Source organism: Brassica rapa, chromosome A05 (assembly GCF_000309985.2).
Source record: "Brassica rapa cultivar Chiifu-401-42 chromosome A05, CAAS_Brap_v3.01, whole genome shotgun sequence".
NCBI lineage: Eukaryota > Viridiplantae > Streptophyta > Magnoliopsida > Brassicales > Brassicaceae > Brassica > Brassica rapa.
The window spans coordinates 4,583,209-4,597,941 of record NC_024799.2 but is presented as its reverse complement, the minus strand read 5'-3'; the positions used below and the strand labels follow the sequence as shown (position 1 = coordinate 4,597,941).

The following is a 14,733-nucleotide window of genomic DNA, read 5'->3' as shown; positions in this document are numbered from 1 at the left end:
CTAAGTTCCACCAAGTTTGAACGTAAAATATTGTTTAACCCAAACAAACCGGATCATGCCTATTGAACTTTCATGCCTTATTAAAATACTCACATTGACGGATCAAGAAATGGATCCACGTCTAAATAGCGTGTTCCTCACGAACGAATCAAGTTTTAACTTGAGACAATACACACATCTTATTTCAATAAGCCATATGAATATGATCGCAACATAGTACATCAATATATATTAATTACAACATAAATACTTTTCTAATAACCTGTGTTTCCTGTACTAAAATGACCATTTTCTTTACTCAAAACCAATTAGCAAATAAATTAGTAAGTTGACTGATCTACGCTTTTTGTATATACACGGTTGTAGTTATTTATCTTTTCAGATGTGAGATTCATAATCGGATAGAACCATACTTGACGATATCTTTTGAAGCTTTTTTCGGACTTGGACATGAATGACTCGATTGACACCTGTGACACCAACCAATACTTTCTTGCATATTTGTAAATCTTCTAGATTAATCACTTGAATATAATATGCATGTAAAACCTTTTTTTCTTTGGGGCTATATAACTCGAAAGTAAAATAATTAGAATCACTGCTAGTTTCTTCAAAGAAACTTCCGAGCAGCGAAAAGACCATATGATTGGACCAAGTCATTAAACATAACTACTAATTAATCTTTCATTGAAAAATACACATCTAATTTTAAAATCTGAAATAATGATGGACCAGCCTCCATTATGTGACGATCAACTGGACCACAAAAATTAAAATACCAATCACAAAGACTCTTCTAGTTCCAAAACTATCCCTTCAACACCTTTTTAATACATCATTTTCATTAATTCCACAACAACAATTATGGTGGACACGGGGGAGGAGCAACCGCCTAATGTCTCCGCACACGACGGAGGAGAAAGCCTCCTCAAGATCCGCATTGACAGTATGCATAAGAAGCTAAAGGAGCCACCAAGATTGCTCAGCTCAGCCGCTGGAAAACCATCTTGCTCCATCTTCCGAGTACCTCAGAGCATGATTGATTGCAACGGTAGATGCTACGAGCCGCGAGTGGTCTCCATAGGACCGTACCACCGAGGCCACACACACCTCCAAATGATGGAAGAACATAAATGGCATTATCTAGATGCTCTTCTCACTCGAACCCACCAAACAAAATCCTTAACCCTAGAGGATTACATGAAGACCGTCAAAAGCGTTGAGGACGAGGCACGAGAGTGTTACTCCGAGAGAATACACATGAAGTCAGATGAGTTCAACGAGATGATGGTTCTTGACGGTTGTTTCATTCTTGAGCTGTTTCGTAAAGTTAGTCAACTTGTTCCTTTCCAGCAAGACGATCCAATCGTGGCCATGGCTTGGGTGCTTCCTTTCTTCTACAGAGACTTTCTACGTATCGAGAATCAAATCCCTTTCTTCGTTCTTGAATCTTTGTTCCGTCTCACGAGAGGTGACGACGAGAAAGAGACCAACGCTTCTTTACCGTCTCTAGCGTTTGCGTTTTTCAACAACACCATGCATAGGACAAAACAAGATCTCGCGAGGTTCAAAGACCTAGAAGCCAAACACCTCCTTGACCTAGTCCGGTCAAGCCTCCTCCCGGAGAGTGAGCTTCACGCGAGGTCAGTAACCAATCCAGGGAAGAAGAAGGTACCGTCCAACATCATCCACAGCATCTCGAAGCTCCGACGAGCTGGGATCAAGATCCGCGAGCTGAAAGATGCGGAGAGCTTCATCGTTGTGAGGTTCAGACACGGAGCGATCGAGATGCCGAGCATCACCGTCGACGACTTCATGAGCAGTTTCTTACAAAACTGCGTGGCGTACGAGCAGTGCCACGTGGCGTGCTCAAAGCATTTCACGACGTACGCTACGTTACTAGACTGTTTGATGAACACTTACAAAGACGTTGAGTATCTATGCGACCAAAACATAATAGAGAATTATTTTGGAACAGAAGCTGAGGTTGCTGGATTCGTGAACAGTCTAGGCAGAGATGTTGCGTTCGACATGGCGGAGTGTTATCTTAACGACTTGTTTAAAGATGTGAATGAGTATTACAAGAGTAGTTGGCACGTGGAATGGGCTAGTTTCAAGTACACTTACTTTAGTTCTCCTTGGTCTTTTGTCTCTGCTCTTGCTGCTTTTGTTCTTTTGATCTTGTCTATTGTTCAGACTATCTTCACCATCTTCCAGGCTTATCAAAGATAAATTTCGTTTCATTTATTGCAATTAATATAATTTCTTGGTCTATGATTGAATGGCACATGACATACTTTATGATAATGTTTTTATAGTATTATATTAGTGGAACTAGTTACTAGTGTATTATTAAGCACAATAATTTGTTTGGATTTTTTTGTCCAGACGTATCATGCATCGATAATGTTCGAGTCATTGCCTGGAGATGGATGATATTATATATTTTCCCTAAAACATCTAGATATATTATTAACTAGATGTTTGGTCCGCATATGCGGGCATAAATTATTTATTAATATATATATATATATATATATATATTAACAATTTATATTATCATAAATTATTGTTTATGTTCTTAAAATATTTAAATCAAACAATGTATTATTTATTTATGACAAAAATTTCATCAAAAATATTTATAAATAATTTATGCCTACATATAATTATATATATCCATTATTGCGTTTATATTTTTTGGAAACTCTCCAGTATTATATATTTTTTTTTTTGAAAAATCTCTTTATACATTACATTCATTAATAATAAAAATTTGAATCAACTGAATAAAGGTTTATGTTTCAACGAATCACACGTAGAGATATTGATAAACACACATAAAGTTAATTATATTTCATAACTAATCATTTGGGCAATATATGAGTTCTTTTTAAAAATAATTTTCTTTATACTACATTTAATAATAATTATTATTTAAGATATCATATATACAATTATTAATTGGTCAAGCGTCACTTTCTACATGTGTTAACAAATCTCCCATGAATTAAAGTACCAGATATACAATTATAAACTTTTAGAAAATTTTATTTTAAAATAATCATTATTAAGTTTAATAATGGAAACGTTAACATACTATGTGTGAACAAAGTATTATTCTACAAATTATATAAGCAATTCTACTAACTAAAATTATCGAGAACCTAACAAATATGTAAAATTTTCTAAAATCATGGAGATATTAAAAATAAGCAAAATCACTATGACATCATAAATTATTTGTTAATAGATGCATTGGTCATTACTAATTTATATTATGATAAATTATTGTTTATGCTCTCAAATTTTTTAAATCAAGCATCAAACTATTTATATGTGATAAAAAAATCATCAAAAAATATATTCGTTATTGTGTTTAAATTTTTGGAAACTCTCACGTATTGTAAATATTTTTGAAAATATTTATATACATTATATTCATTTTTTTAAAATAGTTTATATATTTATTTATTTTTTGCTAAAATTTGTTGCTAAATAGTTTATATTGAATTAAAATATTTATTATTATTAAAGATATCATATATACAATTATTTATTGGTCAAGTGTTACTTCGTACATGTGTTAACAAATCCTCCATGAATTAAAATACCATTTATACAATCATAAACTTTTAGATAAATGTAGTTTTTATTTAAAACATTACAAATAAGCAAAATTATCTAAAATCATGGAGAATATGACAATTAAACAAGACTAACTAAAATTATGGAGAATATGTCAAATCAACAAATTCACTTCTCAAATAATATTATAGATATTAAGAGCGAGTTAATGACAACTATTCTGAAGTTAATTAAATAGAAGGGTTTAATTCTAAAAAAATACGAGATATTGTTTGATAGCATGACTAGGAAATGGCCAATTGAATAGAAAATGTCAACGATCTCTTTGCTCTGTGGATCAACTCATTCCACGTGACAGCTCATGCTTCATAATCAAAGTCTATAGTAAAACCCAATGAATTTTGGTAAATTACATATGATAAACATACCACCCTAAAATAGTAGATTAAATTTATCATCCATAATTAAGATACTCTAAGCAGATATATATGTATGGCATATGATATGTTTTGTGTGTTTCTTTCAATAGTTATATAAACACTTTTAAGTGGTGTTCGTAAAAAGGAACGTTCGAAGGAGGGAAAACAAAAATCTAGAAAACGAGTAGTGATGAAGGACTTTTACAATTTCAACGTCTCTAGTACCGATGCTTGATATTTCTTGTTGGCCAAGTCTCTCGAAGAAGACTCGGTCGTCGTTTTATTCTTCTATAAATCATGCCTTAAGCCCCAACTGCATATATAATCACATAAACACACAATCCAACATACATTTTAGACATCAATTACCAAACAAAACACTGATAATTTTTCTATCTATTTATTTCAAGATCGTTATTTGTGAATCATTCTCAGTTTACACGAACGCAATAATGAACGACAAAACATTGGTCTCTAAACCTAGCAGACCAGAAAACATCCCCAAGCTACTGGATTGTAAGGAGAATCAAGGCATGATTCAAGATGACGAGCGTTCTAAGCTTGATAGCCGCATTAATATCCACACGACACGCTCTCGAGGGGGCAGTCTAGTCGAGGAGGTCATCTACAAGCTTGAGAGATTCAAAGTACGTACGGTTAACATCTTGGTGGGAGTAGAAGATGACGAACAGAAAAAATAAAGAAGTACCAAATTTTGAATTCATTCATTCAATTCTAACCAACAAGACCTCACCTGTCCATTGCTCTTCATGTGCAATGATTTTTTTTATTAATCTCCTATATGTGGTCCTATAAGGGCCGGGTCACCAAAATTGTGGGCTACATGGGTCGTTAAAGTTTAAAAGCTCATATAGGTCACATATGTTCCAATTTTTTTTTAATTAATATCTTCCATACATATCAAAGGGTTCTAATTTGTCAATTGTTATTGTTAAATAAACTGTTTCTTTGGAAACATATGTTGTTTTAAACTATTTTATGTATAGATTCGGGTGCATTGTGTAGTTGACAAGCGTCTCTAGTGCTTGAAAACAAATTCAAACGTTACCAGTATGAGAAAATAATCTATATTGAAACATCAAAGTTGGTCAGTTAAAAAAAAACATCGGTGGGATTTACTCAGTTTCTTAATATTAAAATAAATTAAAACAATTGTGAAATACTCAATTTTAAAACAATATATATATACTATTATTTGCGAAGTGATTTTTCGAACTCTCACGTTACTCCGCCATCTTGGGGATCAAGAATGTTCCTAACCAAATACGGTTAGGTTTTCTCGGCTCATGGATTTCATAAACCCACTTGTCTGAGTTCTTTCGTTGTCTCAATCCCTTGTACAAAGGGTGGTGACAGCTATTTTCTTTGGAGGTTCCTGGCATATTGATGATGAGAATTAGGGTTTTGAGGAGAGATGGGTGATGAGTTTGATGAAGGAGAAGAGAAGTTGTAAGCCATTTTATGGCAAGAGGAGTTTGTGCTAAGTTAGTTGAAGAGTGAATATGAGTGATGATCTACTTCAAATATCATGAAAAAAAATTAAAATCAGAACAAAGAGTTATGTCAAAGTTAAAGCATGCATGGGAAACAAAAATGTTAACGTAAGTGCATCAGTAATAAGAAAGTTTTTTCGGGTTAACTTTTTACTTTTTAGAGACACAAATGACAAGAGAGAACGATTTGGCTTCTCTTACTCCAATCTTCTTGTTCTCTTCTTCGTCTTCCTCGAGCCACAATCTACTATCCAATCCACTCCTCCTCCTGAACATAAACACAGCACACGGAGGAGAAGACGATGAGGCAGAAGACGACGATGACGACGAAGTGGAAGATAACGACGCCGGTTCTCTGAAGAACCAGTCGTGTAAGTCCCACATCATGTCAATAAGCATCCCATCGAAGAACATCGTTTGGTTCCCTCTAAAATTCCATTTCAGCTTCTTCACCTCAAACACTTTCTTCTTATGCACCCAAACCGACATCGTTTCAGGACGTTTTAATTTCCATAAATACCCTTCTTCTCCTCCACTGCCACCACCTCCTCCGCCGCATTGGATCTGAATCTCGTGTTTGGCTCCAGCGTCTGAGAACTTAGCCTTCGTTGAGAGCCAGCAAGTTCCAGAGAATCTCTCCGTTCGCGAGACCCGCCACGATGACGTGTCTCGCACGTCGCCGACTCTGAGGGTGATCTCGGAGTTGACCACGACGGCGACGGAGAATCTTCTTGTTGGTTCCGGCCCGTTGTTATCGTACTCTGCCTCCGTTAGATCCCAGATGATCTCAGCGTTGAGTGATCCCGAGGAAGAAGTCAAGTTTCTTGACCCTTTTGGTTTCTTGAGGGAGAGAGAGTACGACTTCGTTTGCGTGGAGATCACGACGGTGAGATTATCCGACCAGGTGAGCGAAACAGAGACGGGTTTGTCGGAAGAAGGGAGGTTGGCTTTATAAGTTGTAGTTACTGTGTCGGGGTGTAATGTCGGAGAGATGTAGGAATGATTTGAAGGACCTGAACAGTACGCATCTGATACGTTAATGGCGTTTTCGCTGTAATTAGGAGTTTTCAAGGCTCCTAAAACAAATGTTGTAGTATAAAAGATTGTCGAACCAGTTCTGAGGGATATCAAAGCACTGAGAATGCAAGTACTCACTTAATCTAAGTGCAACCAATGATTTAGATGAGTTTTAAACTATGACTAAAACTAGAAAGCAATAACAGAATGACACTTTCTTGACTAAAGGAAAAGAGAACTCATGGGCATAGGGATTAGACCTTGGGTGATCAAGTATCGAACTAAGGATGGCAAATGATCAATCAAACTATCAACCTTAAGCCTAGACACAATTCTAAGCAAGCTATATGTCTAGATGAATGCTCATTTGCTAACATATCTCAAACATCAAATATCTTTGGTTGAATAATATGAAAGCAATCATTACTAACAACTCTATTAGCTATCTTAGCATCTTTAACAACAAATGTCTTTGGCAAAGTATACTAAAAGCCTAAGAGAGTTGTCTCGGGCATTTCATCGAACACCTATCGGGTGAGAAATGCCTAAGGATCAACAACTGAGTGGCCAACTCAGAAGATGCATTATGATTACTCTACTAGCAAGAAAATATGAATGATCTACACTAAAACATCCTAGCTCTAACCTAATCACCCTTAATCTCCCTAACCCATGAATTCCAAAGGTGATTACTCACTAATCTCCATGATTCCTCTTAAACCCATATTGGATTTCAGATTAATCATGTAGAGAAATAGATAAGAAATCAACAATAACACAAGAACATAACAATCAAAATCCAAGAGATGAACTTCTCAAGAGAGTTCTTGTGTATTTCTCAATAGATCAAAAGATAAAAGATAATCTGCCTCTGGTGGCTACAAAAGATGTTTAAAACATAGGTTTTAGAAATGTAAAACGTGCATAATGAAATGACCAAAAGGCTCTTAAGTAAAATAGAAATCGAGCAGATAATAGGCGCGGAGCGACCTCGGCATGTCGCTCCGGCAAGTCGCTCCGGCCTTCGGGAGCGACCTCAGTGGGTCGCTCTGAGAGGTCGCTCCAGGCTCCGCTTCGTGTCGTCTCGCCATAGAGACGCGAGCGACCTCGGGGTGTCGCTTTGGGAGGTCGCTCCGAGAGGGGGTGCGATGCGAGCGACTTCGTTGTGTGTCGCCCGGGAGGTCGCTCCGGGCTCGTCTCGCGTCTCCGAGTGATGAAACCGCGAGCGACTTCTCCCTGTCGCTCTGGTAAGGTCGCTCCAATAGAAGGTCAGAGCGACTTGGTGGTGTCGCTCCGGACTGGTCGCTCCATGCCTTGCTCGCCCAATGACCACTCTAAACACTCCTTTTTGAGCTCCAAATAACCTCATGTGGTACTCCAGTACCTAATAGAGACTCATGTATGCAAAATGCAACCTAAAACATGTTGAATCCTAATCCTATATGATGAAAAATGCTCATGGATGAATGGATAAAACAATGCAAATATGCAAGATATCAACTCCCCAAAACCTTTTCTTTTACTTGTCCACAAGTGAACTTTCTAGAACTCATAGGGAGAGAGGTGAAGGAGGGAGCACATAGCCAAAGAAACACAACTAGCACACGCTCTTATTACACTCTAGCTTCTCTAGGCCTATCTTAACTCTTTTTGTTCTTACACTCATCATCAAGCATCCACACATTCAAATCAACCAACTCTCACATTCATTAAGCACAAAACATCAGGTGAATTCTTGCAAATGCAGTTGGTCCAAGTCAAGTCATTTGGTTGGGTAAGGGAAGGCTTTTATCCAAGTGATTCAAGAGGTTCAAAACATATGATCTTTAGGGTGGTTTACCTCTCAAAACAAGTAGCCTTGACATTGCAATAATATATCTAAGAAAGGGACCACCTCATGAATACAATGCTCAATCTCCATTGTTCTACCCTTTCCCCAAACATACAATTACACAATCATTCCCAAATGTCAAACCCAACTCACATCTCTCACCAAAAGATCCTAAGAACTTTAACTCCTTCTCTTTGAAATCTACAAGGGATTTTTCACAAACCTCAAAACATTTCTTAGCTCCTAACAACTTTACTAGCCCCCCTTTTTCTTTTTTTCTTTTTTTTTTTTTTTCTTTCTCTTTTTTTTCGTTTTTCTTTTCCTTTTTTTTTTTTTTTTAGGCTGGGGCCAAGACTTTTCAAAACTTGAGCTAGAGGTTCTATACTGGTCCCAATAGAACAATTCACTTAAGCACAAAGAGTCTATTCTTTCCTTTTTTCATTTCTCCCAAATCATAATCAAAACACACTCACCCCCACCTATAGCTAGACAATAGAGTGCCCAATCTAGCAAGAATGAGAGATCAAGCATTGTCGTTCCCGATACTCTCAACATTATGCACATGTAAGACTTTCCGAAAAAAGGCCTCACTCATCAAACAATGAAAGCTTAAAAGGACGAAAAGGTTTTGGGAGTGGTCTACCACTAGAGTTTGTCAAAAAAGATTAGTATAAAAGATGTGACAACTAAGTGTGTATAGCCATGACTCAGTACACAAGGGACCATGAGCAAGAAGCATTAAGTTCGTTCAGTTCCAAATAAGGTTGTAGTTGGCTTCAAAGACTGAGTTTCAGCAATCAACAAAGTTTCAGGAAGAGTTTTCAAGGCTCGAAACATACAAGTCTTTTTGAGAGGTGCAAAAGCTACTCAGGTGCAACGTAGTGTTCTTTACAAGGCATTTAAAATCATTGCTCCCAATGCAAGTGAATGCAACCTATATGCTCTACACTCTCCTAGAAATGCAAATGATGCAAACTAAATGATTGATTTTTTTTTATATGCAAATAGGTATGGCAATGCCTGACTCAATGAAACAACATCAAAGCAAACATGATCAAATACTTGTTACCTCCCCCAAACTTGAGTTACACAGTCTCTGTGTCGTCTCAAGTAGAGAGAGATACCGAAAAGAAGACTAATATGCAAAAATGAAATTGGTATATACAAGGGAGTGTGGTGGGTTACCTTCTATAGGGAATGAGTAGAGGGAGATGCTCCCTCCTCGTCGTCCTCAGGTGGTAACTCTTCAAGGTGTTCATCAGCAGGGGTGTCCATCTCTTCAATGTAGTAGAAGGCTTGCCCGAACACAGTTGGTTTCCTCATTTTCCTCTTGATGTCAAAGTGGAGGATGTTCTCTTTACCCAAATGGAGCTATCAATCGTGCCTCCTTCACATTAACAATAGCTCCTGCTGTAGCTAAGAATGGCCTTCCTAGAATCAATGGATCTTGAGGCCTCCTCACCCATCTCAAGCACCACAAAATCTGTAGGTATCTCATACCTTCCAATCTTCACAGGGAGGTCCTCTAGATGCCCACAGGGTATTTCACTGAACGATCAGCTAACACCAGAGAGAGTCTACACTTCTTGTACTGAGTGAATCCAAGCTTCTTTGCAACAGACAAAGGCAATCAAGCTGACAAGCTCCAAATCGCAGAGACTTTTCCAAATACCATAGGTCCAAGAGCACAAGGTAGTGTGAAGCTTCCTGGATCCTCTAATTTCTCGGAACAACATCAAGCCTCTTGATGATGGCACTGCACTCATGGGTAAGAATCATCATGCCTTCCATCTCCTTCTTCTTGCAGCTACAGTATCTTTCAAGAACTTGCTGTATTGAGGAATCAACATGAAAGCATCGATGATGGGCATTGCAAACTGAGCTTCACTCATTTGCTTCTCGAAACAGAGCCTGTACTTCTCTAGCAGCTGCTTCTTGAATCTACCAGGGAATGGAAGTTTGGGTTCATAGGGAGGAGGAACAAAAGAACTTTCACTTGCTGGAGTAACAACCTCACCATCTTTTACTGTCTTCTTCTCTTCCCCAACCTTTCCTTTACCCTTGGCTTCCACTATCTTCTCCAAGATCTCGTCATTGATCTTCTCATCAACAATCACCACTTCATCATCTATGTTGATGGCAACCCCCTCACCTAGTTTCTCAGTATCCTTGGTGAGGGTTTTAGGAAGTAACTGCTTACCACTCCTAAGGGTGATAGCTTTGGCCTCCTTGGGATTTTGGTCAGATTTTCCAGGTAGAGATCCTTGCTGGCGATTCTGGTGAGTGTTCATGGAAGCAAATTGATTCTCTAAATTCCTGACTGTAGAAGCAAGGTGTGAGAATTTGTTGTTGAGCTCATTGTAGCTCCCATCAATCTTGGAATGAAGGTTCTTCAACTCATAAACCAACTTGCTTCTCACTTCTAGTCTGAGACTCCAAGATTTGTTTCAGTAAGGTATCAGTGCTGCTCTCTTGAGGAGCAGAGGAACCAGACGAGGGGTTTTGCTGAGGCTGATAGCTGCCTTGCTGGTTGTTTCTAGGCGGATAACCACTCTGTTGGTTGTTGGGATAGGATCTCTGTTGGTAGTTGTTGTACTGAAAGTTGGGCTCCTTTTTGTACCAGCTACCATTGTTGTTGATGAAACACAACTCCTCTGACCTTCCAAACCCTCAACCTCATGACAGCAAGTGGATCTTCCTGCTTGGAGTTACCAACAAACGTCAGCTGCTCTTGGGTGGCTTTTTCAGCAATGAGTAGGGTCGATCTTATCTTCCAAAGCTTTGATCTTTTTCCTCGTCTGCTTATCATCTGTTCTACTCGCCTCTGTCGTGGTCTCCACTGTAGACTGCATCACTCTTTACCATGTTGTCAAACCAGCTCTTCTGCATCCTCTCAGTTCTCCCCAAGAAGAACCCATTGCTAGCTGTATCCAGTCTGGCTCTGTACTTAGGAAGAGCACCACGGTAGAATGTGCTCATTAAGCTCTCCTTAGAAAAGTCATGGTGTGGGCATTGAGCTTGGTAGCCCGGCATTGAGCTTGGTAGCCCTTGAATCTCTCCCAGGCTTCACTGAAGCCTTCCAAGTTCTTCTGTTGAAAGCTGGAAATCTCGTTTCTCAGCTTAGCAGTTCTTGAAGTAGAGAAGAACTTCTCCAAGAATGCTTTCTTGCAGTCATCCCAAGTAGTGATGGAGTCACTGGGTAGAGACTTCTCCCACTGACGTGCCTTATCCCCCAAAGAGAAAGGAATAGCTTGAGCTTTAAGGCATCTTGGACACACCATTGGTTTTTGACACCCAACAGTAGCTGTCGAACCTGTCCAAGTGATCAAATGGATCCTCTAGAGCCAAGCCATGATACTTGTTGTTCTCGATCACATTGAGGAGTCTTGATTTGATCTCAAAGTTGTTGGCTGCCACAGCGGGTGCTCGGATTCCCAATCTATGACCATGAATGTTGGGGCGGTCGTAAGTGCCAATGGGTTGAGCTGCTCGCTGTTGGTTTTGAGGTATGTCTCCCATATCAGTACTCAATCTCTGCAAGTGAGCCTGTTGCTCTTCTTCTCTTCTATTTCTAGCACACTCTCTCTCTAAAGCTCTGATGTCTGCAGCTATTGGAACTAGGTTTGATGGACCCCTGCTCCTCAAGTTCATACACCTGTAGATTAGAGGGAGGTGAAGAAAGAGAATCAGTAACAAAAGAAAATAAAAATGACTTAGTCTCAAGCAAGTGACTAAATCTCAATGTTCAAATCTACTCAGAATTTGGCATCGGCGCCAATTTGATGTTAGGAGTTTTCAAGGCTCCTAAAACAAATGTTGTAGTATAAAAGATTGTCGAACCAGTTCTGAGGGATATCAAAGCACTGAGAATGCAAGTACTCACTTAATCTAAGTGCAACCAATGATTTAGATGGGTTTGAAACTATGACTAAAACTAGAAAGCAATAACAGAATGACACTTTCTTGACTAAAGGAAAAGAGAACTCATGGGCATAGGGATTAGACCTTGGGTGATCAAGTATCGAACTAAGGATGGCAAATGATCAATCAAACTATCAACCTTAAGCCTAGACACAATTCTAAGCAAGCTCTATGTCTAGATGAATGCTCATTTGCTAACATATCTCAAACATCAAATGTCTTTGGTTGAATAATATGAAAGCAATCATTACTAACAAGTCTATTAGCTATCTTAGCATCTTTAACAACAAATGTCTTTGGCAAAGTATACTAAAAGCCTAGGAGAGTTGTCTCGGGCATTTCATCGAACACCTTTCGGGTGAGAAATGCCTAAGGATCAACAACTGAGTGGCCAACTCAGAAGATGCATTATGATTACTCTCTACTAGCAAGGAAATATGAATGATCTACACTAAAACATCCTAGCTCTAACCTAATCACCCTTAATCTCCCTAACCCATGAATTCCAAAGGTGATTACTCACTAATCTCCATGATTCCTCTTAAACCCATATTGGATTTCAGATTAATCATGTAGAGAAATAGATAAGAAATCAACAATAACACAAGAACATAACAATCAAAATCCAAGAGATGAACTTCTCAAGAGAGTTCTTGTGTATTTCTCAATAGATCAAAAGATAAAAGATAATCTGCCTCTGGTGGCTACAAAAGATGTTTAAAACATAGGTTTTAGAAATGTAAAACGTGCATAATGAAATGACCAAAAGGCCCTTAAGTAAAATAGAAATCAAGCAGATAATAGGCGCGGAGCGACCTCGGCATGTCGCTCCGGCAAGTCGCTCTGGCCTTCGGGAGCGACCTCAGTGGGTCGCTCTGAGAGGTCGCTCCAGGCTCCGCTTCGTGTCGTCTCGCCATAGAGACGCGAGCGACCTCGGGGTGTCGCTTTGGGAGGTCGCTCCGAGAGGGGTGTGAGATGCGAGCGACTTCGTGGTGTCGCTCCGGGAGGTCGCTCCGGGCTCGTTCTCGCGTCTCCGAGTGATGAAACCGCGAGCGACTTCTCCCTGTCGCTCTGGTAAGGTCGCTCCAATAGGAAGGTCAGAGCGACTTGGTGGTGTCGCTCCGGACTGGTCGCTCCATGCCTTGCTCGCCCAATGACCACTCTAAACACTCCTTTTTGAGCTCCAAATAACCTCATGTGGTACTCCAGTACCTAATAGAGACTCATGTATGCAAAATGCAACCTAAACATGTCTGAATCTTAATCTATACGATGAAAATGCTCATGGATGAATGGATAAAACAATGCAAATATGCAAGATATCAACAAGCCACGAGAACTCTCATGATTCAAGAATGTGAGAAAGATAGAGAGGAGGAATCTTTGAAAGAGATTATGTCTTGGGAGAATAAGAAATGATGTTGAGGAACAAAGACTTGACCTACAAGAAATAGTTTTAGGGTTTTAAAGATTTTGGTATGGAAGTTGCGGAGAAGCTATATGAAGAAGAAAGAGATGACTTCGTCTTCTTCTTGTCTTGGATGTGAACATGTCTCTCTTCTGACCATTTTTTTTTTTGAGTTTCGTCAGGTCTGTAAAATATTTATTTATTTGATACTTCATTAATTGAAATAAAAAGTTTTAAGAAATTCAACCATTAAATGTAAGTTAGATATGGAAAAAATAAGCCGATGACAAGAGATCGAGATACATTTAATTTTAGATATTTTGTAAACCATGTTCCTTGCATTATCAACTTGTAATAATTTAATATATACTCCTTTCTTCGCTTGATATTTTTTCTTAGAGATGCTTTGATTAACTTTGTTTCCATTTTATCAATCATGTATATAGCTTGTTGCAAGAAAAGAAAGTAATTCAATAATAGTTTGACCTGGATTTATACAGGTTATGTTCTCGTAATAAGATGTGTGTGTTTGGTATTTTATATTCGTTAGTTTCTAAGAAAATTACAAAATAGTATGCCAATGACGTCTTCAAAAGTATGACAATTATGCGATCGTCAGGCAGGGAACGACTTGAGTCACACTAGACCTTCGAATGACAAAGTCTTAAAACTCATCGACTTTATTACCTAGACACTCTTTGATAGCAACGTAAAACTATGGTCTAAAAACTAGATTGGCTAGTGAAAAAATTATTAACAAGTGCTTAGAAGAAGAAGAAGAAACCTAAAGAAACTACATAAAGACACGAAATGAAACATGATGAATGAACAAGAAACGAAACATGATAGACTGGACCTGCATTTCTCAAAGTCTTCTTGATATTATTTGTTTAAATTGGGCATCATGAGTCATCAAAGACGTTACGAAAACGAATCGAGTCTATATATAAAAAAAGAAAAGAAACAGTTGGTTGGATAAGCTCATTAAAGCTTACTTGTCATTTAATCATCATCTTACCTACACAACTATATCAA

General features: G+C 38.4%; 3 protein-coding genes and 1 pseudogene across 3 annotated transcripts; 3 read left to right on the top strand and 1 right to left on the bottom strand.

Annotated features, from left to right (window-relative positions):
- Positions 1-159: 159 nt before the first annotated feature.
- LOC103867282 (UPF0481 protein At3g47200) lies at positions 160-2,247 on the top strand. Its single transcript, XM_009145336.3, has one exon. It carries the CDS (start codon positions 865-867, stop codon positions 2,230-2,232), a length of 1,368 nt encoding a protein of 455 aa, XP_009143584.1. The 5' UTR covers positions 160-864; the 3' UTR covers positions 2,233-2,247.
- Positions 2,248-2,542: 295 nt separating this feature from the next.
- On the top strand, positions 2,543-5,111 carry LOC108871975. Its single transcript, XM_018659085.2, has one exon. It carries the CDS (start codon positions 4,235-4,237, stop codon positions 4,706-4,708), a length of 474 nt encoding a protein of 157 aa, XP_018514601.2. The 5' UTR covers positions 2,543-4,234; the 3' UTR covers positions 4,709-5,111.
- On the bottom strand, positions 4,898-8,403 carry LOC103867787. The gene is made up of 2 exons (XM_033291898.1): positions 8,379-8,403; positions 4,898-6,660 (listed from the first exon to the last, which is right to left on the bottom strand). The coding sequence occupies exons 1-2, from the start codon at positions 8,401-8,403 to the stop codon at positions 5,672-5,674; spliced, it is 1,014 nt and encodes a 337-aa protein (XP_033147789.1). The 3' UTR covers positions 4,898-5,671.
- A 2,989-nt stretch (positions 8,404-11,392) lies between these two features.
- On the top strand, positions 11,393-11,491 carry LOC117134574 (annotated as a pseudogene).
- Positions 11,492-14,733: the final 3,242 nt, after the last annotated feature.

Excerpts from the sequence above, each read along its gene's own strand:
- LOC103867282 (XM_009145336.3), top strand. The coding sequence starts at position 865 with ATGGTGGACACGGGGGAGGAGCAACCGCCTAATGTCTCCGCACACGAC.
- LOC108871975 (XM_018659085.2), top strand. The coding sequence starts at position 4,235 with ATGCTTGATATTTCTTGTTGGCCAAGTCTCTCGAAGAAGACTCGGTCG.
- LOC103867787 (XM_033291898.1), bottom strand. The coding sequence starts at position 8,403 with ATGTCAAGGCTACTTGTTTTGAGAG. Across the intron at positions 6,661-8,378 it reads AAGGCTACTTGTTTTGAGAG|TCAGTGCTTTGATATCCCTC; the intron begins GTAAACCACCCT and ends GTACTTGCATTC.